We start from the raw sequence: 25,405 nt of genomic DNA, 5'->3' as shown, positions 1-25,405 counted from the left end.
TGGCTACTTAGGAGAGAGGATAGGCTAGCAACACCTGAAGGAGCCTATCAGAAGGAGTCTCTGACGTCACCTGCTGGCCCTGGCCACTCAGAGCAGTCCAGTATGCCAGCAGCACCTCTGTTTCCAAGATGGCAGAGGTCTGGAGCACACTGGAGGAGGTCTGGGCACCTCCCAGGGGAGGTGCAGGGGAGTGGTCACTCCCCTTTCCTTTGTCCAGTTTCGTGCCAGAGCAGGGCTGAGGGGTCCCTGAACCGGTATAGACTGGCTTATGCAAAAATGGGCACATCTGTGCCCATGAAAGCATTTCCAGAGGCTGGGGGAGGCTACTCCTCCCCTGCCTTAACACCTTTTTCCAAAGGGAGAGGGTGCAACACCCTCTCTCTGAGGAAGTCCTTTGTTCTGCCATCCTGGGCCAAGCCTGGCTGGACCCCAGGAGGGCAGAAACCTGTCTGAGGGGTTGGCAGCAGCTGCAGTGAAACCCCTGAAAAGGCAGTTTGGCAGTACCCAGGTCTGAGCTACAGACCCGTGGGATCATGGGATTGTGCCAACTATGCCAGGATGGCATAGAGGGGGCAATTCCATGATCATAGACATGTTACATGGCCATATTCGGAGTTACCATTGTGAAGCTACACATAGGTAGTGACCTATGTGTAGTGCACGTGTGTAATGGTGTCCTCGCACTCACAAAGTCCGGGGAATTTGCCCTGAATGATGTGGGGGCACCTTGGCTAGTGCCAGGGTGCCCACACACTAAGTAACTTTGCACCTAACCTTTACCAGGTAAAGGTTAGACATATAGGTGACTTATAAGTTACTTAAGTGCAGTGGTAAATGGCTGTGAAATAACGTGGACGATATTTCACTCAGGCTGCAGTGGCAGGCCTGTGTAAGAATTGTCAGAGCTCCCTATGGGTGGCAAAAGAAATGCTGCAGCCCATAGGGATCTCCTGGAACCCCAATACCCTGGGTACCTCAGTACCATATACTAGGGAATTATAAGGGTGTTCCAGTATGCCAATGTGAATTGGTGAAATTGGTCACTAGCCTGTAAGTGACAATTTGGAAAGAAATGAGAGAGCATAACCACTGAGGTTCTGGATAGCAGAGCCTCAGTGAGACAGTTAGTCATAACACAGGTAACACAGTCAGGCACACTTATGAGCACTGGGGCCCTGGCTGGCAGGGTCCCAGTGACACATACAACTAAAACAACATATATACAGTGAAAAATGGGGGTAACATGCCAGGCAAGATGGTACTTTCCTACACAACCCCCCCCCCCCCCCCAAACGAAGGACAATAAGACTAGTCATTACCTAATGGGTCTTCATTGTCTCAGTGGAAATATCTGGAGAGTCCATCTGCATTGGAGTGGGTACTCCCAGGTCTATGTTCCACTGTATAGTCCATTCCCTGTAGGGATATGGACCACCTCAACAATTTAAGATTTTCACCTTTCATTTGTTTTAGCCAAAGTAGAGGTTTGTGGTCTGTCTGAATAATGAAGTGAGTGCCAAACATGTATGGCCTCAACTTCTTCAGTGCCCAGACCACAGCAAAGGCCTCCCTCTCAATGGCAGACCAACGCTTTTCTCTAGGGGTCAACCTCCTACTAATAAAAGCAACAGGTTGATCCTGGCCCTCAGAATTAAGTTGTGATAGGACTGCCCCTACTCCTAATTCAGAGGCATCAGTTTGGACATAGAATTTTTTTGAGTAACAAGGGCTTTTCAGGACAGGAGCACATGGTCTGCTTCAGCTCCTCAAAAGCTTTCTGACAGTTTGCTGTCCATAATACCTTTTTAGGCATTTTCTTTGAAGTGAGGTCATTAAGAGGGGCTGCAATGGAGCCATAGTTCTTTATCAACCTCCTATAGTACCCAGTGAGGCCTAAAAAGGCTCTCATCTGAGTCTGAGTAGTAGGGGGAACCCAATCAATAATTGTCTGGATTTTCCCCTGAAGTGGTGCAATCTGTTCTCCACCAACCAGGTGTCCCAGATAAACCACCTTCCCCTGCCCTATCTGGCACTTTGAAGCCTTGATAGTGAGGCCTGCTTTTTGCAGGGCCTCCAAAACTTTCCATAGATGGACCAGGTGATCCTCCCAGCTGGAGCTAAAGACAGCTATATCGTCCAAATATGCTGCACTAAAAGCTTCCAGCCCTTGCAGGACTGTGTTCACCAACCTCTGAAAAGTGGCAGGTGCATTTTTCAATCAAAAAGGCATTACTGTGAATTGGTAATGGCCTCCAATGGTTGAAAATGCAGTTTTAGCATTAGCATCTTCTGATAATTTGGTCTGCCAATACCCTGCAGTCAAATCAAAAGTGCTTAGATACTTGGCAGATGCCAGTGTATCTATGAGCTCATCTGCCCTGTGTATAGGGTGAGCATCAGTTTTCGTTACCTGGTTGAGACCTCTGTAGTCAACACAAAACCGCATTTCCTTCTTTCCATCTTTGGAATGAGGTTTTGGTACAAGTACCACAGGAGAGGCCCATGGACTTTCAGAGTGCTCAACCACTCCCAGTTCTAACATTTTCTGCACCTCTTGCTTTATGCAGTCTCTGACATGGTCAGGCTGCCTATAGATCTTACTTTTGACAGGCAAGCTGTCTCCAGTATCTATAGTGTGCTCACACCAAGAAGTGGTACCTGGCACAGTAGAGAAGAGTTCAGAAAACTGACCCAGGAGATTTATGCAGTGGTCTTTCTGCTCAGCAGTAAGACAATCTGCCAGTACAACCCCTTCCACTAGAGCATCTTCTTCTGTGGAAGAGAAGAGATCAGGTAGAGGATCACTGTCTTCTTCCTGTCCCTCATCAGTTGCCATGAGCAGGGTGAGATCAGCCCTGTCATAGTAGGGTTTCAGGCGATTGACATGGAGCACCCTAAGGGGACTCCTGGCAGTGCCTAAGTCAACTAAGTAGGTGACTTCACCCTTTTTCTCAACAATTGTGTGGGGTCCACTCCATTTATCTTGGAGTGCTCTTGGGGCCACAGGCTCCAAGACCCACACTTTCTGCCCTGGTTGGTACTGAACCAAAACAGCCTTCTGGTCATGCCATTGCTTTTGGAGCTCTTGGCTGGCTTGAAGGTTTTTACTGGCCTTTTTCATGTACTCAGCCATCCTTGATCTGAGGCCAAGTACATAGTCCACTATGTCTTGCTTTGGAGCTTTTAAAGGTTGTTCCCAACCCTCCTTAACAAGTGTTAGGGGACCTCTCACAGGGTGTCCAAAAAGAAGTTCAAAGGGGCTGAAGCCCACTCCTTTTTGGGGTACCTCCCTGTAAGCAATGGTAAAAGGATATCCCATCTCCTGCGGAGTTTTTCAAGGAGTCCCATAATCATGCCTTTGAGAGTTTTATTAAATCTCTCCACCAGTCCATTTGTTTATGGATGATAGGGTGTGGTGAACTTGTATGTCACTCCACACTCCTTCCACATGGCCTTTAAGTATGCAGACATGAAATTGCTTCCCCTGTCTGATACCACCTCTTTTGGGAAGCCCACCCTGGAAAAGATTCCCAGGAGGGCCTTTGCCACTACAGGAGCTGTAGTGGTCCTTAGAGGAATTGCTTCAGGATATCTGGTGGCATGGTCCACTACCACCAAGAGTAACCTATTTCCTGAAGCAGTAGGATGGTCAAGGGGGCCAACTATGTCAACCCCTACCCTTTCAAAGGGAACCCAACCACAGGCAGTGGAATAAGGGGTGCCTTTGGTGTGCCACCTGTCTTGCGACTGGCTTGACAGGTTTCACAGGACTTACAAAAATATTTTGTGTCCTCAGACATTCTAGGCCAATGAAACAAGGGAACAAGCCTGTCCCAAGTTTTCATTTGCCCCAAATGTCCAGCAAGGGGAATGTCGTGAGCAAGAGTTAGGAGGAACTTTCTGTACTCCTGAGGAATCACCAATCTCCTGGCAGCTCCAGGTTTTGGATCCCTTGCTACAGTGTACAAGAGGTTGTCCTCCCAGTAAACTCTGTGAGAGTCACTGAGATCCCCATTTGCTTGTTTGACAGCTTGCTGTCTTAGACCCTCTAGTGTGGGACAGGTCTGCTGTGCCACACTCAGCTCCTCCCTGGCAGGCCCCCCTTCACCCAAAAGCTCAGCAGTGTCTGCTTCCAGCTCCTCTGGTGTAGGTTCTGAACAGGGTGGAAATTCTTCTTCCTCAGAAGTAGAATCCACTGTAGAGGGAGGGATAGTAGGTAGTGCTTTACTTCTACTCGACCTAGCTTTAGGGAGCACTTGGTCCATTGTTCCAGGATCCAAGTCACCCTGTCCTTTTTGCTTTTTGGCCTGAGCCCTGGTTAAAGCAAAAATATGCCCTGGAATGCCCAGCATTGCTGCATGGGCCTCCAACTCCACATCTGACCAAACTGATGTCTCCAAATAATTTCCTAGTAGACAGTCTACAGGTAAATCTGAGGCTACCACAACTTTCTTTGGACCAGGAACCCCCCCCAGTTGAGATTTACAACAGCCATGGGGTGGCTAAGTGTGTTGTTGTGAGCATCGGTTACTTGGTACTGGTGACCAAGTAGGTGTTGTTCAGGGTCGACCAGTTTCTCTATCACCATTGTGACACTGGCACCTGTGTCCCTGTAGGCCTGAACCTCAACACCATTTATTAGGTGTAGTTGCTTGTACTTATCCATGTTAAGGGGACAAGCAACCAAGGTGGCTAAATCAATAGCCCCCTCAGAGACTAACACAGCCTCTGTGGTCTCCCTAATCAGACCAACCCCAACTAAGTTACCAATAGTGAGCCCAGCTACTTCCTTGGATTGGCTATTAGTAGGTTTGCTCCCACCACTACTGCTATTAGTAGGGACACTAGGTGTAGCAGTAGGGGTTGTAGTGGTAGGAGGCTTGGTGCTTTTCTTTGGACAACTGGGATCTGTTGTCCAATGGCCTTTTATTTTACATAAATAGCACCATGGTTTCTTTTCTTTGTTTTGATTAGAAGAGGATTTGGGCCCACTACCCCCACCAGAGTGTGTTTGTGGGCCTGATGAAGACTCATTTTTAGATTTGTCCCCACCTTTGTCAGAAGACTTACCATCCTTCTTCTTATTGCCATCTTTGTCACCCCCTGTATGAACTTTTCTGTTCACCCTTGTTCTGACCCATTTGTCTGCCTTCTTTCCCAATTCTTGGGGAGATGTTAGATCAGAGTCCACCAAGTACTGGTGCAACAAATCAGACACACAATTATTAAGAATATGCTCTCTCAGGATCAAGTTATACAGGCTTTCATAATCAGAAACTTTACTGCCATGTAACCACCCCTCCAAGGCCTTCACTGAATGGTCAACAAAATCAACCCAGTCTTGTGAAGACTCATTTTTGGTCTCTCTGAACTTCATCCTGTACTGTTCAGTAGTTAAGCCATAACCATCCAGGAGTGCATTCTTAAGAACTGTAAAATTATTAGCATCACTTTCTTTCACAGTAAGGAGCCTATCCCTACTCTTTCCACTAAATGATAGCCATAGGATAGCAGCCCACTGCCTTTGAGGGACATCCTGTACAACACAGGCCCTCTCAAGTGCAGCAAACCACTTGTTAATGTCATCCCCCTCCTTATAAGGGGGAACTATCTTGTGCAGATTCCTGGAATCATGCTCTTTTGCAGGATGACTATGGGGAATACTGCTGCTGCCACCATGGGTTTCTAAACCCGATTTCTGTCTTTCTCTCTCCACTTCTAAGCACTGTCTATCCAAACCCAGCTGTTGCTTCTTAAGCTTCAGTCTGGTTTGTTCCACTCTCAATCTATTGAGCTCCCTTTCTGACAATCTGTCATCAGGGTGGATGGGAGGGACATGCCTTGAAACAGAGGTATGGTGAGAATGAACAGAAGGAGACCCATCCCTTACAGAAGGCATCCTAACAGCTTGGTTAACAGAAACATAACTTCTACTATGGTGAGAAGGAATACTCTTGCTATGATGTGAGACAACACTATCAGTATGGTGTGACTCTACATCAGTACCAACTATGCTAGGCTGTCTAGTAATGGGCAGGCTAGGAGGTTTCTTTCCTCAATCTTTTTCTAGGGGAGTCCCTGGATCAGATTGGGAACCATTAGCTACTTTTTCAACAGAAGGGGCACCTTTGGCCTTATCCTGTTCTATAAGCATGTTGACCAACAGTTCTCTGGGGGGATTCTTCCCTACACTCAAACCTCTTTCTATGCAGAGACTCCTTGCTCCTTTCCAGCTGAGGTGATCATATGCAAGTTTGGACAGATCAACAGTTTGGCCTGTGCCAGACATTTTTAGAAAGAGTTAAGTGACAGAAAAAGAGAGAAAAAGGTTTTCAGAATTTTTGAAAAGACAGAAAAAAAACTTTTAAAACTTTTTAAGAACTTTTAGAAAGTTTAGAGGTACTTTTCAGCACTTAGAAAAGAGTGAAAAGAGGAAATGCAAAACTTTTTGGTTAGGTGTACATACACTGAACTTGTTTTGTATATTTTTCTCTTATGAAAAGTACAGTGACAAAAGTGGTAAGTAGTTGCAAAGTACTTATCCCACCGCTGCACAACCAATGAAGGAGGCTGGACTGGCTTGTAGTGAGTACCAAGGGGTACTTACACCTTGCACCAGGCCCAGGTATCCCTTATTAGTGTATAGGGTGTCTAGCAGCTTAGGCTGATAGATAATGGTAGCTTAGCAGAGCAGCTTAGGCTGAACTAGGAGATGAGTGAAGCTCCTACAGTACCACTAGTGTCACTTGCACAATATCATAAGAAAACACAATACACAGATATACTAAAAATAAAGGTACTTTATTTTTATGACAATATGCCAAAGTATCTCAGAGTGAACCCTCAGTATGAGGATAGCAAATATACACAAGATATATGTACACAATACCAAAAATATGCAGTATAGTCTTAGAAAACAGTGCAAACAATGTATAGTTACAATAGGATGCAATGGGGACACATAGGGATAGGGGCAACACAAACCATATACTCCAAAAGTGGAATGCGAACCACAAATGGACCCCAAACCTATGTGACCTTGTAGAGGGTCGCTGGGACTATTAGAAAATAGTAAGGGTTAGAAAAATAGCCCACCCCAAGACCCTGAAAAGTGAGTGCAAAGTGCACTAAAGTTCCCCAAAGGACATAGAAGTTGTGATAGGGGAATTCTGCAGGAAGGACACAAACCAGCAATGCAACAACAATGGATTTCCAGTCGAGGGTACCTGTGGAACAAGGGGACCAAGTCCAAAGGTCACAAGCAAGTCGGAGATGGGCAGATGCCTAGGAAATGCCAGCTGTGGGTGCAAAGAAGCTGCTACTGGACAGTAGAAGCTGAGGATTCTGCAGGAACGACAATGGCTAGAGACTTCTTCTTTAAAGGATGGATCCCCCACGGCGTGGAGAGTTGTGCAGAAGTGTTTTCCTGCCGAAAGACTGCCAACCAACCTTGCTAGCTGCAAATCTTGCGGTTATGGTTTTTGGATGCTGCTGTGGCCCAGGAGGGACCAGGATGTTGCCAATTGCGTCTGGGGACAGAGGGGGCGTCAAGCAAGACAAGGAGCCCTCTCAGAAGCAGGCAGTACCTGCAGAAGTGCCGGAACAGGCACTACAAAGAGGAGTGAAACGGTGCTCACCCAAAGTTGCACAAAGGAGTCCCACGTTGCTGGAGGGCCTCTTAGAAAGTCGTGCAATGCAGGTTAGAGTGCCGTGGACCCAGGCTTGGCTGTGCACAAAGGATTTCCACCGGAAGTGCACAGAGGCCGGAGTAGCTGCAAAAGTTGCGGTTCCCAGCAATGCAGTCTGGCGTGGGGAGGCAAGGACTTACCTCCACCAAACTTGGACTGAAGAGTCACTGGACTGTTGGAGTCACTTGGACACAGTTGCTGGATTCAAGGGACCTCGCTCGTTGTGCTGAGAGGAGACCCAGAGGACCAGTGATGCAGTTCTTTGGTGCCTGCGGTTGCAGGGAGAAGATTCCGTCGACCCACGGGAGATTTCTTTGGAGCTTCTAGTACAGAGAGGAGGCAGACTACCCCCACAGCATGCACCACCAGGAAAACAGTCGAGAAGGCGGCAGGATCAGCGTTACAGAGTTGCAGTAGTCGTCTTCGCTACTTTGTTGCAGTTTTGCAGGCTTCCAGCGCGGTCAGCAGTCGATTCCTTGGCAGAAGGTGAAGAGAGAGATGCAGAGGAACCCTGATGAGCTCTTGCATTCGTTATCTAAGGAAATCCCCAAAGCAGAGACCCTAAATAGCCAGAAAAGAGGGTTTGGCTACTTAGGAGAGAGGATAGGCTAGCAACACCTGAAGGAGCTTATCAGAAGGAGTCTCTGACGTCACCTGCTGGCCCTTGCCACTCAGAGCAGTCCAGTGTGCCAGCAGCACCTCTGTTTCCAAGATGGCAGAGGTCTGGAGCACCCTGGAGGAGCTCTGGGCACCTCCCACGGGAGGTGCAGGTCAGGGGAGTGGTCACTCCCCTTTCCTTTGTCCAGTTTCGCGCCAGAGCAGGGCTGAGGGGTCCCTGAACTGGTGTAGACTGGCTTATGCAGAAATGGGCACATCTGTGCCCATGAAAGCATTTCCAGAGGCTGGGGGAGGCTACTCCTCCCCTGCCTTAACTCCTTTTTCCAAAGGGAGAGGGTGTAACACCCTCTCTCTGAGGAAGTCCTTTGTTCTGCCATCCTGGGCAAAGCCTGGCTGGACCCCAGGAGGGCAGAAACCTGTCTGAGGGGTTGGCAGCAGCTGCAGTGAAACCCCTGAAAAGGCAGTTTGGCAGTACCCGGGTCTGAGCTACAGACCCGTGCGATCATGGGTTTGTGCCAACTATGCCAGGATGGCATAGAGGGGGCAATTCCATGATAATAGACATGTTACATGGCCATATTCGGAGTTACCATTGTGAAGCTACACATAGGTAGTGACCTATGTGTAGTGCACGCGTGTAATGGTGTCCCCGCACTCACAAGGTCCGGGCAATTTGCCCTGAACGATGTGGGGGCACCTTGGCTAGTGCCAGGGTGCCCACACACTAAGTAACTTTCCACCTAACCGTTACCAGGTAAAGGTTAGACATATAGGTGACTTATAAGTTACTTAAGTGCAGTGGTAAATGGCTGTGAAATAACATGGACGTTATTTCACTCAGGCTGCAGTGGCAGGCCTGTGTAAGAATTGTCAGAGCTCCCTATGGGTGGCAAAAGAAATGCTGCAGCCCATAGGGATCTCCTGGAACCCCAATACCCTGGGTACCTCAGTACCATATACTAGGGAATTATAAGGGTGTTCCAGTATGCCAATGTGAATTGGTGAAATTGGTCACTAGCCTGTAAGTGACAATTTGGAAAGAAATGAGAGAGCATAACCACTGAGGTTCTGGATAGCAGAGCCTCAGTGAGACAGTTAGTCATAACACAGGTAACACAGTCAGGCACACTTATGAGCACTGGGGCCCTGGCTGGCAGGGTCCCAGTGACACATACAACTAAAACAACATATATACAGTGAAAAATGGGGGTAACATGCCAGGCAAGATGGTACTTTCCTACACACCCTCACTCTAGTCAGGGTAAAGGAGAATCACCCTCAGTTAACCCCCGCTCACCCCCCTGTTAGCTTGGCACAAGCAGGCAGGCTTAACTTCAGAGAGTAGGTGTAAAGTATTTGTACCAACACACACACAGTAATATGGTAAAAACACCACAAAATGACTCAACACAGGTTTAGAAAAATAGCCAATATTTACCTAACAAAACAATACCAAAATGACAAAAATCCGACATACACAAGTTACATTTTTTAAAGATTAAACTCAAAAATAGCGCTTAGAAACACAAAATGCTTCAATGAGGTGTTAGCATAGTGTCATGACGGAGTTGTTCACAACAATCTGACGCCAACGGTGCCGGGCACAGAGTCTCGCAGACCCCACCCAGTACAGTACCTTAGTAAAGTGTAAAAACAAGCTGGTGCGCGAAGTTGGGGATCGTGGTGTCTCTGGATCTGAGGTGGCGTCGGTTCCGGCGCTGCAGGGCAAATGAGCTGAGGCATCACGAGGAGGCGTTGTTGGGTCCTTGCTGTGGAGCGGTGGAGGTGAGGCGGCTTCGGTGCGAAGCATTGAATCCGCGCACTTCAGGCGGAGTCGATATCCGGCAAACACAACATGGTACGCGACTTCCACGGAGTTGCGGACTGCAGCGGGGCTGCAGCGGTGTCAGTCCTACGAGGGTCGCCGCACTCCAGCGAGGACCAAGGAGTCGGTTGCAGGTGGCGTCACGGGATTCGACAGAAGCATCGGTCCGGAGTCATCCAAAGTCAGTTTTCTGGGATTCTCACTAGCTTCTCCATTCAAGGGCCCTGAGACTGGATAGGGTACCACCTGTCAGGGCAGGAGTCTCAGCAGAGAGTCCAGGTGCTGGTAGGAGATTTCTTTGATGGCCCTGAGACTTTAGAACAGGAGGCAAGCTCAGTCCAAACCCTTGGAGATTATTTGCAAGCAGGAATATACCACAAAGTCCAGTCTTTGTCCCCTTTCCCAGGCAGAAGCAGCAACTGCAGGATAGCTCCACAAAGCACAGTCACAGGCAGGGCTGCACTTCTCTTCAGCTCTTCAGCTCTTCTCCTTGGCAGAGGTTCCTCTTTATTCCAGAAGTGATCTAATTTTCAGGGGTTTTGGGGGCTCTTCTCATACCCCTTTCTGCCTTTGAAGTAGGCCTACTTGCCCAGGCCAGGCCCCAGACACAAACCAGGGGGTTGGAGACTGCACTGTGTGATGGCAGGCACAGCCCTTTCAGGTGTGAGTGACCACTTCTCCCCTCCCTCCCATCACAGATGGCTCATCAGGATATGCAGGCTACACCCCAGCTCCCTTTTTGTCACCATCTAGAGAGAGGTGCGAACAGCCCAACTGTCAAACTGACGCAGACAGGGAATCCACAAACAGGCAGAGTCACAGAATGGTTTCAGCAAGAAAATGCCTACTTTCTAAAAGTGGCATTTTCAAACACATAGGCCCTCTATAAAATCTTGGACCGCCGAGTGGCCGCCTATGCGGCCACAAACCCGCCAGCCGCATTACAACATCACCGCAGAGTTTCCATCAGCTGGCCCAGCGGGGATGTCGGGCGTAACATTGCAGCTGGCTCCTAATGGAGCAGGTGGTGTTGCAGCCGTGCGACGGGTGCAGCTGCACCTGTCGCGCTTTTCACTGTCTGCTGTGCAGACAGTGAAAAGCAGGATGGGGCTGTGCCTGGGGGCCCCTGCACTGCACCTGCCAAGTGCAAGGGCAGTGCAGGGGCCCCCAGGGGCCCCGCGACTCCCCTTCCTGCCAGCCTTTTCATGGCGGTCTCTACCGCCATGGATAGGCTGGCGGGAAGGGGAGTCATAATCCCCAGGGCAGCGCTGCAAGCAGCGCAGCCCTGGCGGATTATAACCGCTGGGACAACAATGTCGGGAAACCACCGGTCCCGGCGGTGTGACCGCGGCGTCCGCCAGCCTGTTAGTGGTACAATCTCCAAAACAACCCTGTGTAATGAGGGCCATAATCTAAAAACCAACTTCACTAAGAGATGTATTTTTAAATTGTGAGCTCAGAGACCCCAAACTCCACATTTCTATCTGCTCCCAAAGGGAATCTGCACTTTAATAATATTTAAAGGCTGCCCCCATGTTAACCTATGTTAGAAATGGGGTTTCTGGTTGGCTAGGGTATGCACCTCAGCCAGGCAGAACTTACCCACTCTAGTCAAGGCAACGGAGTTACACGTCCAAGATAACCCCTGCTCACCCCCTTGGTAGCTTGGCACGAGCAGTCAGGCTTAACCCGGAGGTAATGTGTAAAGCGTTTGCACAACACACACAACACATGTAACGCAATATCCCCACCACAAAGGAATCACAACACCAGATTATATGAAAATATACTGTATTGTACACGACACAATTATCAGACCAAACATCACATATTGGTACTATCCTGCTACCTTAGCAGTTGTCAGAACGTTACACATTAGTTACTCTGCAAATTAGCAGTAGTCACACATAACACACAGGTTACTCAGTATTCTGCAACATAAGCAGTAGTCAGGAAACACGTTATCACATTAGAACACTTGTCATAAGAATATCATAAAATGCCCATAGTAGGAACATTAGAAAAAATATGGCAAGTTAGGGAAACATATTAGCAAGTCATGCCCTTCAAAGGAACATTTGTATATGCCTATGAAACACCATCAAAAACAGGTAGGCAACATATAAATCAGACAAAGTCTCTAGTAAGAACTTATGTTCTATATATTGTTCTTTTAACAGTACCTGGCTTGATGAAGGCACCTCCAGTGCCTAGAAGATGAACAATGGGGCCCCCGGCGCTTCTATGTGCAAAATGGGGGCCTCTGACATCCTTTTGAGGAGAAGAGGGTTGCACGCACCTCCTCTAGACCATTGACGGGCCCCTCCGGGGATCGTGATTACTGGGGGCCATCCAGGAAGCGCTTTTCAAAGCCCTAAGGCCATACTTATAGCCCAGGTTGCGGCGGTGATTCCAGCATGAAACAGGTACCTCGAAGTGCCTGAGGGCACAGAAGAGCGCTCTCTCAGTGCAAAGGGGATATCAAGGCAGCACTCCTCGTGCAGGGAAAAGTTACAGGGGTCAGGGGCCACGGCGCCCTGCCCCTGGGAACAATGAACCAGGAAGGAGCACAAGGCTGGTGGGTCCAGCTACAGGCCAGCACAAGGGGTGCAGATGATGGCAGTTCCTCCTAGTGACCAGGCAGGTCACAGGTTAACACAGCAGCAGCAGTCCAAGGCGGTTTCCTGGTGAGTCCATTCAGCAGCGTCTTGTGTCCAGGTTCAATTTCCAAGAGTGTTCAAATTGTGGGGAAAATTCCCCTGTATGTATAGTCAGTTCTTACAGTGTTTTACAATGGTAGGGAGAGGAGGTTCCAGCCAGTTACAACAGGTTCTGGGAGTGCCCCCTGTCTCCTTTCAGCACAGGCTCCAAACATCAGTGGGGGGTTAACGACCCTATTGTGTGAGGCCAGGGCACAGTCTTTACAAATGCAGGTGTGCCCCGCCTCTCCCTTCTCTCAGCCCAGGAAGACTATTCAGTATGCAGATGCACCTCTGTGACACCTCCACCCTCCCTGTGTACAGGCTGTCTGAAAAGTATGCACAAAGCCCCAACTGTCACTCTGCCCAGACGTGGATTGGAATCAAGCTGCAAAACACCAGAGTCATAAGTACAGATAAATGTGCACTTTCTAGAAGTGGCATTTCTGTGATAGTAATAAAAAATACACCCACACCAGTAAGCAATATTTATCATCACCATCACAACCATACCAAACACGCCTACGCTACCCCTCATAAATCAGACAATACCCTTTACACATAAGGCAGGGCATTTCTAATGCAATCCTATGAGAAGGCAGCACTCACAGCAGTGAGACACCAAGTTAGGCTGTTTGTCACTACCAGGACAGGCCATGCAATATGGCACATGTCCTGCTGTTCTACATACATGGCACCCTACCCATAAGGCTTGCTAGGGCGTACCTTAGGGGTGACTTACATGTAGTACAAGGGGAGTTCTGGGCCTGGCAAGTAAGTTTAGATGCCAGGTCCCTGTGGCAGAAAACTGCGCACACAGGCCCTGCGCTAGCAGGCCTGAGACAGGTTTAAAAGTCTACTTCAGTGAGTGGTGCAAGCAGCGCTGCAGGCCCACTAGTAGTATTTAATTTTACAGGCCCTGTGTATAGAGATACCACTGTACAAGGGACTGATAGGTAAATTAAATATGCCAATTTGGTATAAGCCAATCATACCAACTTTAGATGGGAGAGCACCTGCACTTTAGCACTGGTCAGCAGTGATGAAGTGCTCAGAGTCCTAGAGCCAACAGCGAGAGGTCAGAAAAACCAGGAGGAAGGAGGCAAAAAGACTGGGGATGACCCTGCGTAAGGCAAAAAGTCCAACAACCTATGAGAGAGATAGGCCTTGCAACAGTGATAACCGAATTTGGCAGTATTTCACTGTTAGGACATAAGTACATGTCCCACCTTTAATATACACTGCATCCTGCCCATGGGGCTACCTACGGCCTACCTTAGGGGTGCCTTACATGTATTCTATAAAAAAGGGAAGGTTTAGTCCTGGCAAGTGGGTACACTTGCCAAGTCGAATTTGTCAGTTTAAAACTGTATTCACAAACACTGCAGTGGCAGGTCTGAGCCATGTTTGAAGGCTACTAATGTGGGTGGCACAACCAGTGCTGCATGCCCATTAGTAGCATTTGATTTACAGACCTTGGGCACCTCTAGTGGCCTGTACTAGGGACTTACTAGTAAATCAAATATGCCAATCATGGAAAGTCAATTACACATATATTTTACAGAGGAGCACTTGCGCTTTAGCACTGGACAGCAGTGGTAAACTGCCCAGAGTAACAAAAACAGCAAAAACAGAGTCCAGCATACATCAACAACCTGGGAAACAGAGGCATAGAGGTAGGGAGGACCACGCCAAGGATGTCAAGTCTAACAGTAACTAATAGGATAAAAGGTCCCAGAGTTTACCATATATACTTATGCAGCACTTCCTGTGTGCCATACTAGAAACAATCCCACATTTCTCATCTCTGCCTAAATCCAAGACGGTGAAACAGCTGTTCCCTTGTGCAGAGCCTGTGTACTCACCCTTACAGATGTGGCCAGGGAAACGTGCAACACCCTCATACGTGGGCACTTTGAACCAGTTCTGGGGACATCTACTCTCCTACTGGGATTGGTGCCACCCAAACAGAGAGAATAAAGGAGGACCCTACTTAGGTATCAGTTAACATTTGACAGGATAGGCCTCTTTGAAGTTAGTCAAGTTCTTGGTCACAGTCCTGATGGTCATCTTGCAAAAGGAACAGAAAAGTCTCCCCCATACCCAAGCCTTTGTGCCTTTGTCGTGCTCTAGAAGCAGCTTCACACCTCATCAAGGGGGGTATTAAGCTGCCAGGTGACAGTTGGAGTTCATGCAATTGGGAGTCAGAGTCTTTATTTAAGGAAAAACTGATTTTCTAAAAGTACATTTTCCAAAATATTTAATCAAAATCTGACTTCACCAGTGAATATTGCATCTTAATGTTTCTCATGGAACTGCTAGCCTTGTTACAGTGAATATAGAGATAGCTTTTGATTTTTGAGTTGTTTTGACAGGTAGAATTTGTAACATAAAACTGCAAAGCCAGGCTACAACTGGTAGGCATGCAGTTCTGTTCAAACTGTCACTGTAATGGATGGCGCTAAGGGACCTCCAGTTCACTTGTTACATTTAAGTTATAGGCCTTGGGGGCACTTTTGTACCATATATTAGGAACATGTAGGTAAGTTAAATACTCTTAGTTGTATCATGTATGTTGAAAGGAGAAGCACATGCATTTTTTATCCATTGTTAGCAAGCGTAAAGGGCATACAGTTCTACAGCCTGGAAAAACAGTCAAGGCAAAAATATTATTTGATGGCTTGTCTGGTTCATCTTTTGACTACCCCTCCTCTGGATCATAACCAATTTACTTTTGACCTTCCACTGTTCATGTTTTACTGAACTACTTTTTTTCATAAGCAGTCTATGAGAGGTCATATGCTTTTCAGTTGTCTTTTGTTGTGCATATCTCTTGCCTGTGTGCTTTCCCCCAACCCCTCTGTGATGCACCCTCTCTCGTCTGCTTCTCCCCTGACATCTTTGCCCTTTGAGTTACTTCCCCTCACCCCGTACCCCCTAGTGTTGCACCCCACCTGCGTCCCCATGACGCTTCTACCTCTCTGCCTAATGTGTTGCTTCCACCCCCATGTTTCTTGCCCTCACCTGCTTAAAGAAAGAAATGCTATCGTTTGTTTTTATTTACTGATTAAATGTAGATATGTTAGTAAAAAGAACAAAGGCATCTGCATCATTTGTAGGCATATGCATGTGTGGTACATGCACCTACAAAATGATGTTGATGCTGCATCATAGGTTTATTTTTATTCTTCTTTAGCCGTGCTGCACAGCATCAGTAATGATGTAAACCAATGATTTTTACCTTGTGACTGTGGACCCCTGGGGGTCCCTGACTGTCTAGAAAATTCAATATTATTTGTAGATTGCTAAAGTATATGCGCATAAACAAGCAAAACGTAAATTTTCAAAACACGCTGTAATGTGTAGGAATTTGAAACTGGAAACTAAAAAAAAAGTTGCTATTCTTAGCTTGATTTGTGTGAACAGCCCAAGCTCAGCAAACAGTAGTACAGACAATTAGCGTCCTCAATTGCAGCACTAGCATGGTCTGACAAAAAGTGGCCAAGCATTTGGAGCAAAAAAAGACAAAACGATATGGTGGAACCTAACGTATTCCTTCATCTTGTAGAAATAAACCTAAATTATTTAATGCTGCAACAATCCCAATTAAAATTTGTAAATAAAAAAAAAATGCAGAATCTGTGTATTTGTTTGGTGTTTCTTTGTTAATTTTGCGTATTTGTTTTCAGGTTCAAATCATAGAAATTGTTTAGGCAAGGATCTCAAGCTTCAAGTAATGATCAGTGTGGGTCCACAGAATTCAAAAGGTTGAGAATCACTTCTGTACACCATCACTAAACACTTTGGGAAAGCCAATAGGTCCCAACGTTGGGACCACTTAGCTTTGCCAAAGCGTTTTAATAAATTTGGTTTTGTGCTGATTTCTTCCCCCTGGCAACGCACCACAGCAACTTTGGTTTATGTAAAATAATACATCGTTCCCACTTATTGTGTGTTTACTGTAGCAATTGTTTCACTTAATGTCCCAAGCTTTCTTAACCCTAGACAATTGAAGTCCAGTCAACAGTGAACGAGATGTATGTATTGGCTAGAGCGGAACTTCTCAACCTGATCACAAGAGGCCTGGTGTTTCCACACAGATTTGCTTGGAGTGGGAACACCGGGCCCAATGTTACAACCTGGAAACTCCAGCAAGTAAGGTCATGTGCAAAAGTTAAGCCTTTTGCCAGACCAACCCAATCCTTACACAGCATGCAGGGCTCCCCCTACTAGTCCACAGCTTCTCCTCTGCCCTTATGCCCACTACACCTTCCTCCCAACCCCACCCAGTACAGCCCCCCCCCCGCAACCCCAACCACCTGTAAAAGGAAAGGATTTAACATGGAGATTTCTACAGTATTATTGTATGTCCGCATTTTATTCCCCGTTCAGGAGACAAATGCCCGTAATAGCTGTATTAATGTGCGTAGACACCAGTGGGAATCGTTATTTTAGTTCCCGTGGGATCACTGCACCAAAATCCATCTCACTCCTAGTCGGGCAAGTAAATGTTTCTTTCATTAAGCCACTTAACGTAAAATAATTTATGTGGAACAGAATAAAGCGAGGTCATGCCCAATCACAGGCTTGTGCTGTATGTATTTAAAATCACTGTGTGAGCAATCTCTCTGGTAATTGGCGAGATTCCGACTGAATGCTCCTCGAAGAAGGTACTTGGTGGCAACCGATAGTTGGTAAGGTATTTCCAGCTAAAACTAGTTCAGTTTCAGCAGCTATCTCATTCTGAATTGGAGGACTTTGTTTTTACTTTAATAGATACTCTGTCATAATAAAACGTCCTTGTGTCAAAAACCTCTTTTTGTGTAGATCTGTTTTCTCAGTCAGAGGAGGCCTATCACATTACCTATTTAAGTGTAGTTATACTGAAAAATGAAAGGTAAAAGCTAAAACGATTGTCTATGCAGTCTAAAATCAATTTTATTTGCTTGCTTTCCTACGAACATACAATATAATTATGTTTTTGTCGTGATTTTCTTTAGGTGTTCCAGATAGCATATGTCATCGTTAAAGCTTCCAATTCCCCGCGGCCTGGAAACTGGATTTTGGAGCGCTCTCTGGATGGCCTGAATTTCCACCCATGGCAGTACCACGCCATAACAGATTCCGAGTGCCTAACTCGCTACAATATTACCCCCCGTACCGGCCCCCCCTCCTACACGAAGGACGATGAAGTGATCTGCACTTCGTATTACTCCAAGATCCACCCACTGGAAAACGGAGAGGTAAAGTGTGAAGATGCGCTTCTGTACTGCGCCGCTGTCCTGACAGCTCAGACAGATGAGAGATGCGCGCGTAATTGACAGGTTGTGCTATTCTGACAGCAACTCTCCTCAGGCAGGCGACGCCTCAGCGCCTGGTACTGCGCGGTGCAAGAGCAGCGGCAAGGCTGATGAGTAGCAAGGGCTTATCATTAGTCTTCTTGAATAACTTATCCAATTCACATATGAACTGAAAGTAAAACTTCAGTTGGTCGCCAACTAAAAGTTTAGATGAAGAGTTTTAATGTGTTTAGCAAGGATTCCACCCCAGTCGTCACCAACCAACCCAGTGCCAATGTATTAGAAGTGTTTTAACAACGTTCTGCCTGTTTACATGAAGCCAAGGTTACACATGTGATAAAACTCTCTGGTTTGATGATGCAGTTTCTGCTGAAGTTAAAAAAGCACACACTTTGTTTCTCTCGTTAGTATTCACGACCTATTGTTTTTGCTTTTCACCTAGTTTTGAACTTTTCAAGTTCTATTTCGCTTTGGACCTTGATTACAAATTGGCCTTTCAGGCCAAGGGTCACAGGTCAATGTTCCACTTCACTGGCTCGTGTCACAGTCAGCCACCATCTCTTCGAGATGTCAAATGCAGACTTATATTTTACCCTCGTCAACAACGGTGAGCTGTATGTAACCAGTGATTAATTATTTTTAAACGAACTAATGGAGGAACCCAAAGGAATGCTTCAAAGGCCCGCGGTTGGCGCTATTGGAGGTCGAGGTGTCTAATACCAAAGCTGCATAGTTTTGAGTCCAGCTCACGACTCTTTAATACACCACCAGGGACGTCCTGCTTCTTTATTTAAACTCTTGCGTTTTTATGGTCGAGCCTGCATCGCATGCGCTTGCGTTTCGCTTGCGAGACGCTTTAGTTACTTAAGTTTAGTAGATAGAAAAGGGCTCGGAGCCCCGTCCATGTCACGTGAGTGTCTTTCATTGGTTCGTGGACTTGCCTTTCAAAATCTGCTTGTTTTCATTACTGATTTCTCCCTTTCCCACAGTTTTTCCGTTGTTCTCTTCCTCCTTCTTTACCTCTTTTGTGTTTTTCTCTCTCTTGCTCTGGGTCAAAGTTTGTTGAGGATAAATACTGTACTTGACCTCAAAAACGAGTGCCGTGGACCCCAACTTCAACCACCTAAAATAACGAATTGGTGTATACCTCATTCTAGTTTTTCGTTTTTCCCTATGAAGTCTTGAAGGGAGGTGTAATCACCATTTCTAGTTTATTGCAAAGCTCGTTTCACTGGGAGTCAGGAAATTTTGAACACCTGCACTTAAAAGAATTTGTCCTTCCTAGGAAGGTCTGGCAAACCTGACATTAACTGCGGTCTACTTTTTGCCCTGTTTGCTCATGCTTCCCTGGATTTGGCTATCAATCAGGAACAGCAGCCAACAGGCCCTGATTTTGACTCAATTAGAAGAGGGGATTGTTTTCACACATCCTGGTAAATACAGGCTTCCCCAAATGTGAACTTCTCAGGTGTGGTAAATAATATTCAGAGTTTGTGGGAGAAATGTTCTATTACTTACTGGTAATCTTCATTACTCCTGGTCCTGTTGTCCTCATCCCATTCATCACTAATTGGAGATAACTAAATCCACGACAGAAAAAAGTACATGAGGAATGCTGGGATACCCCCTTCCCAGCCCCTCACTCTAGTAGTACATAAGCTGTACTCACACAGCATTCCGCCTGCACTACCAAGCCCCCAACAGAAGGCCGGCCGCATGGGAGGGTTGGAGGGGTGTGAAGAATGGGAGAAGGACAACAGGACCAGGAGTAATGAAGATTACCGGTAAGTAATAGAACATTACCCCCAGGTCCCTCTAGTCCTTGTCCCATTCATCACTAATTGGAGAATACACAAAACCAGCCTTCTAAAAACCGGACAGAGCCAACACAACACCCCAAGAAGGGATACCAAACAAAACATCATGCAGTGAGGAACCCCAACAAACAGAGAGCCAACAGACCCCACTTCTAAGTCCCAGGTCAAAACAGAGGCCGAGCTCAAATCAGAAAGGAAGCAACCGGGCCAACCCAAGGAGAAGAGGAACCTCTGCCAGCAGCACGGCAGAGCACAAGGGGAATAGACAAAGACTGAGCCCAGAAGGCCATAACCAACTGGGAAGACCAGCTTAAGAACCGCCCAGGGAAAAAAGATCAGACACCACAATAGCCAGTGCAAAAGGTAGCACAGGAGATGGACTCAAAAAAGATGTCCACCAACAAAATTTTCCTTGGCAGGACCCAACAACAACCACAAACATCAAGGCAAAGCCTGAAAGGAAGAGGCCAACTGGAGACATCCAGACCCTCAGAACCCTAGGCAGAAAAATGATGCTTTGCAAGCAACGGAATAAAAAAAGAACCACGGGAACAATGAAGAGCCAATACCCAAAAAGCACTCCAGAGGCTGAAAAAGACAAGATGGGGACCCCATTCCCACCAGTTCACAGGACCTGTAGTCCCCCAACCAAAGATAGGGCCAACCAAGAGGCCCCGAAAATGAGAAAAGTGGAACAGCAGCCGCCTCCAGAGACACACAGGAGCACACCTAAAGGCTCACAGACCAAAACACCGCACAGCTACAGCCAGAAACCGGGAAAGCCCAATCATAGCAGCCCATGCCAGACAACAACCAGACAGAGATCCGCCAGAGGAACAGAGTGGAAGGAAAGGGAAGCCACAAAGGCCATACCACAGTCAACCTCATGGGAATGTAAAACCACAACCTTTGGAGTAAACCACAAACCAGCAAACACCACCCGGAGTACCTCCTTGAAGCAAGGCAGAAATAGGCCAACAAGGCCCTCTGGGGAAAGAAGCAACAGATACCAGGACCAGGGTACCAAAAGGGCTCCCAAGCCCTCTGAAACCCTGCGAACAACAGGTACAAGAGGAGAATCAAACTCTGGAGACAGGAAGCAAGCAGAGTGAAGAAGGGAAGACCACAGCAATCACACAGCAGATGAGGCCCGGCTAACATCAAACAGTACACGAAAGAAGGAAACCCCAGACATCGGGCAGCCTCCATTCAACTCAACTGCACTGCCTAAAAGTGAGAGACACAACAATCCCACTTCTAAAAAAAAAAAACAGAGAAAAACAATAGGGGAGAGGGACCAGGAAACGACCGCCCTTGGAAGACCAAAAACCACCAGCATACGGTATGCAGAGCGCACCACCAGAGGCCATCCAACAAAGTGGGACACAACCTGCCCAAAGCACGACCAGCGGCAGCAATGGCATCCAAGAGGAGTCCCAGCCAACAGCAACCAGAAACCCAAGACAAAGAACAGGGAGGAGCCAGGGCAGGACCAGAAGCAAGGAAACCCCTGCAACAAAACCAGCCCGAACATGCCGAAGAATACCCGCAAAGCCTCAGGACACACCAGGAACAAGAAGGAAAAAAAAACAAAGTGTATGCGACAGAAGAACCCAGAAGGGGCAAGGAAGAAACAAGCCAACAGCTGAAAAAATACCAGTGAGGGCAGAACACTGGCCATGAAACCTCAGAACCAGGGTCCGAAACAGAGGCACCAACCCGGGATGGGGACTGCTGCAACAGCCAGCTTCAATCAAAGACACAGCCAGAAACAGGGAGCAACAGGAACCAGGCCAAGGATCTCCACACAACCCAAAGGGGCTGCCAAAGGACCACCCGAGGCAGGGCAGTAAAGAGCAAGTAAACAAAGAAGGAAACAAAAGACCCCAAGAGAAAACAGAGCACCACCAGGGGAACCACCAGCCCCAAGAACATCAACGGCGGGGACTTGAGATCGAGACAGAGAAACCCAAGAAGGAAGAGCCCCACGGCACCCGAGGAAGAAACATGTGGAAGAGTCCCAGGCCGAAAGGGACACTGCCCACAAACAGGCACTGAAAGGCTTGTGAGGCCAGAAGAATGCAAATGAACACCCCACACCATACCAAAGCCGGCAACAACCAATCAGCATCAGTCCACTGAAGGGAGGAACACCATGCAAAAGGGACAACAAGCCAATACTTAAGCACAGGCAAGGAGCAGCACCTGCATGGGAAGGCAACACGACCATCCCCCTGCAAAAAAGGTGACCGAAGACAGGCAAGGGAACCCCTCAGGACAACCCCGCCATGAATAGGCCCCCCAAAAAAGGGAAGGAACTCTGTACCGAGGGGAGGCATTTGGGTGGTCATAAACCACCCATGTGAACAGGACAAGGACCCAGACCATGCAGGAAGTGCTGCCTGGAAAGCAGACAGCGAGGAGAGACACCAAAGAAAAGGGTCCGTCACCCCCAAGAAGACCCAGAAGCATGCCCACCATACCGGCCACAACAGAACCGGCCAGAAAGCAAACACCAAGTGGGAGCACAGCTGTCCCACAGAGCACATCCGGCCAGGAGAAAGGACGGCCCAATAAGAAAGAGACAGAACCCATAGAGAGAAAAGACAGCAGCCGTCACCAGAGGAGAACCCCAGGGCATAGCCCGAGAGGCTGGAACCAGGACAACAAGGCTGTACAAAAAAAAAACAGGCATGGCAACGTGCAAGGAACCGCAGTGAAGAGAAGACACAGGCCAACGAAAACCTCCACATCAAACCACGAGGGAACAAAACTGGAACAGACCAGGACAAACAACACACAGCACAACCAGGGCCATAACCCTGACTACAGGAAAAAAAGAGGCAGTGCTACCTATGAGAAGAAAAGAAAGGCAGCATCCAGTGAAGGGCCCACAAGAGGGGAAAGGAGACATACAACCCCAAAACAAAAGCTACAGCCCTCCATGCAAGGACCCTGCAAGGGAACCACATCTGGGGCAACACCAGAAAGAAAAGGAAGTGAAACCCTGACACACCAACAGCTGTCAACAGGGACTGCGAAGGAGACACTGCACCGGAAAAAACAGGAGGGAAAGGAGGGGGCACAGACAGAAACACCTGGACCCTGACCCTGCAGAGTGCCAAACACCCCACAAAAAAGCAGAGGAGAGACAGCATAAATGCCAGGACAGGAGCCAAACAACCCCGGTGGGATGTGAAGACGGCTGGAAAAGGAATCAAAAAGGCGGGGTACCACAACAGTCACACTAGCCACACACAAAGCCATTGTGAATAAAACCAGCCCCCTCAAAACAGCACAGAAGAAGTTGAAACAGCAGGGCACAGGCCCAAAAATATGGGGGAGGCCAAGAGCCCAAAACATGTACAAGATGAGGCCCAAACCCAAATCCATCACCCCTGACCCCTGAATATTTTCAATAGCAGAGTGCAGCAGGCGCCATTGGAAGAGCCAGCTGAAGGTACCCCAAAGATCTAACAGCCTGGAACAAAAAGGAGGGGAGTGGCAACAGAACCCACACACCCAAGAGGGATGGAACAAGTCCAGCGTATCATGCAGTGCAAACCCACAAAAACAAAGAACAGGGAGGCACCACAACAGTCCCACCATGCAAGGCAGAGGAATACCAATGGTGCGTGGAAGCGCCTCACCTGCAGAGCGGGGAGAGCCGAACCAACCGCCGTGCCCCATGGAGGGGGGGGGGTGCCGCTGCCGGGAAGCCTCTGCTGCCATCCAGCCCGAATTTATGTTTGGTTTATTATGTGTAAATGAATTTTTTCCCCTGGAGCCATCCTGCCATGGAGAAGGCAGCCACCAAGAGCAAGCGCCAACATCAGCCCCCCTGGCACCGGAGAACAGGCCACCATCTCAGCAACATGATGGTAGTCCATAGCAGTCACCAAACAGTAGCACTACCCACAGAAAATGAAGAAATCTCCAAGTGGTACTCATCCTCAGAACACACCAGCAGCTGAGCCGAAAGCACATCTCCCGCGCATGCTCGGCAACAACAGTGTCCCAAGGAGGAAGTCATGCAAGCGCCAGGCTGCCTGCGGTCTCCGCAAGGCTCCCAGCTGCCCAGCTGGCCGGGAAACCCTGCAAGCAGACTTCCACCACTGGAAAGAAGACAATAGACCGAAACCCACAGCTCCCCAGGGGAAGGGCAGCGCCCATGCAGCCACTGGCAATCTGCCACCCTCCTAGGGAGTCCCAGAAGACAACACACTGGCAAACAAGGGCCCTCCCAGTGGCCACTGCCAAAGAACCAACAGCCAGAGGCAAAATGGTGGCGTGACCACAGTAAGCCCAGCAGACTGCATGATAGCGCCTCAGGAAAAGCAGTCGTCCAAGCCTGGCAGGGATGACATCCCCAATTACTCGTCCTCTCGGAAGACAGAAAAAATAACAGGCGTAAGGCTGGGTGAGTACAGCTTTTGTACTGCCAGAGGGAGGGGCTGGGAAGGGGATATCCCACCATTCCTCATGTTCTTTTTTCTGTTGTGGATGTAGTTATCTCCAATTAGTGATGAATGGGACGAGGACTAGAGGGACCTGGGGGTAATGGGGAATTACACGCATAATCAGTGCTTACCATACTGAAATCCATTAAAGCATAAGATTTTTCCTCGATAGATTTTGTCAGGGTTAACATGTTGAAATCGTGCACAAGAAAATCGGTGAGGAAAAGCTCAGAATTCCATCCAATTTTCCTCCACGCTTGTCATCAGGGTCTTTTTATGCTTTGCAGCCTGCAGCTGGAGCTGCTGCTCACAACCCCTTGATGCACTAATGCTAAAAGGTCATTCATTAGGACCACCCATTTTGCTAATTCTGTTAAAATATGTGCTTTTTTCTGATACAATCAATGTCTCTGATGAAAACAATATGTACTCACCTTCATTTCCTTTTCTGGGACGGAAATGGCGCCTGTAAGTCTTTGTGAGTCTCCATAAACTTTTTTAACTTGGCGCTTTGTACTGCTAGGTTATTTTATTGCCGCAACTATCCGGGGCCTGAAATTACAGACTATCCCTGCATTCTTTCTGCACCCGACAGAAAGGGCAAAATGCACATAGAACTACAGATGTCAATCAGTGCTTAAAGAGGCAAGAAATTGCCACCAGAGGACCGTAGGTCGCGCGTTTCAAGTAGGCTGCTGTGAATACTTGGAGGTATCAAAATGAGAATAAGTGAATCATTTTTGGGGTGCAACTTGACTAGAGTAGACATGATCTGTATATGAGTGGTTACTGCCTGAATTGAGACAGTGAGGAAAGGCATGTGGCGTTGTGTATTTACTAGTCATTAATTCATGCATTTCATACATTACCATTTGTTATTTTAATCTGTCATTTCTGCGTTGAGGACCCTATAGAATACTAAAAATGATTTGTTGGTCAAAACATGGTTTAAATAGAAAAACATGGGAAATTCTGCAAAATTGACACCTTTTGGAGCA

General features: G+C 47.7%; 1 protein-coding gene across 7 annotated transcripts in view; it reads left to right on the top strand.

The window, feature by feature from the left end:
• Positions 1–25,405, top strand: part of LAMA2 (laminin subunit alpha 2) — a 3,379,260-nt gene that overhangs the window by 730,156 nt on the left and 2,623,699 nt on the right. For all 7 annotated transcript variants that reach the window (XM_069234829.1, XM_069234828.1, XM_069234823.1 and 4 more), the window contains exon 4: positions 17,831–18,073. In XM_069234829.1, coding sequence (XP_069090930.1) covers positions 17,831–18,073 — 243 coding nt within the window. The remainder of the gene's footprint in view (positions 1–17,830; positions 18,074–25,405) is intronic.

The sequence above is a fragment of the Pleurodeles waltl genome, chromosome 5 (assembly GCF_031143425.1).
Source record: "Pleurodeles waltl isolate 20211129_DDA chromosome 5, aPleWal1.hap1.20221129, whole genome shotgun sequence".
Classification (NCBI taxonomy): domain Eukaryota; kingdom Metazoa; phylum Chordata; class Amphibia; order Caudata; family Salamandridae; genus Pleurodeles; species Pleurodeles waltl.
Note: the sequence above shows the minus strand (reverse complement) of the source record. Positions and strands in the feature narration are given on the sequence as shown.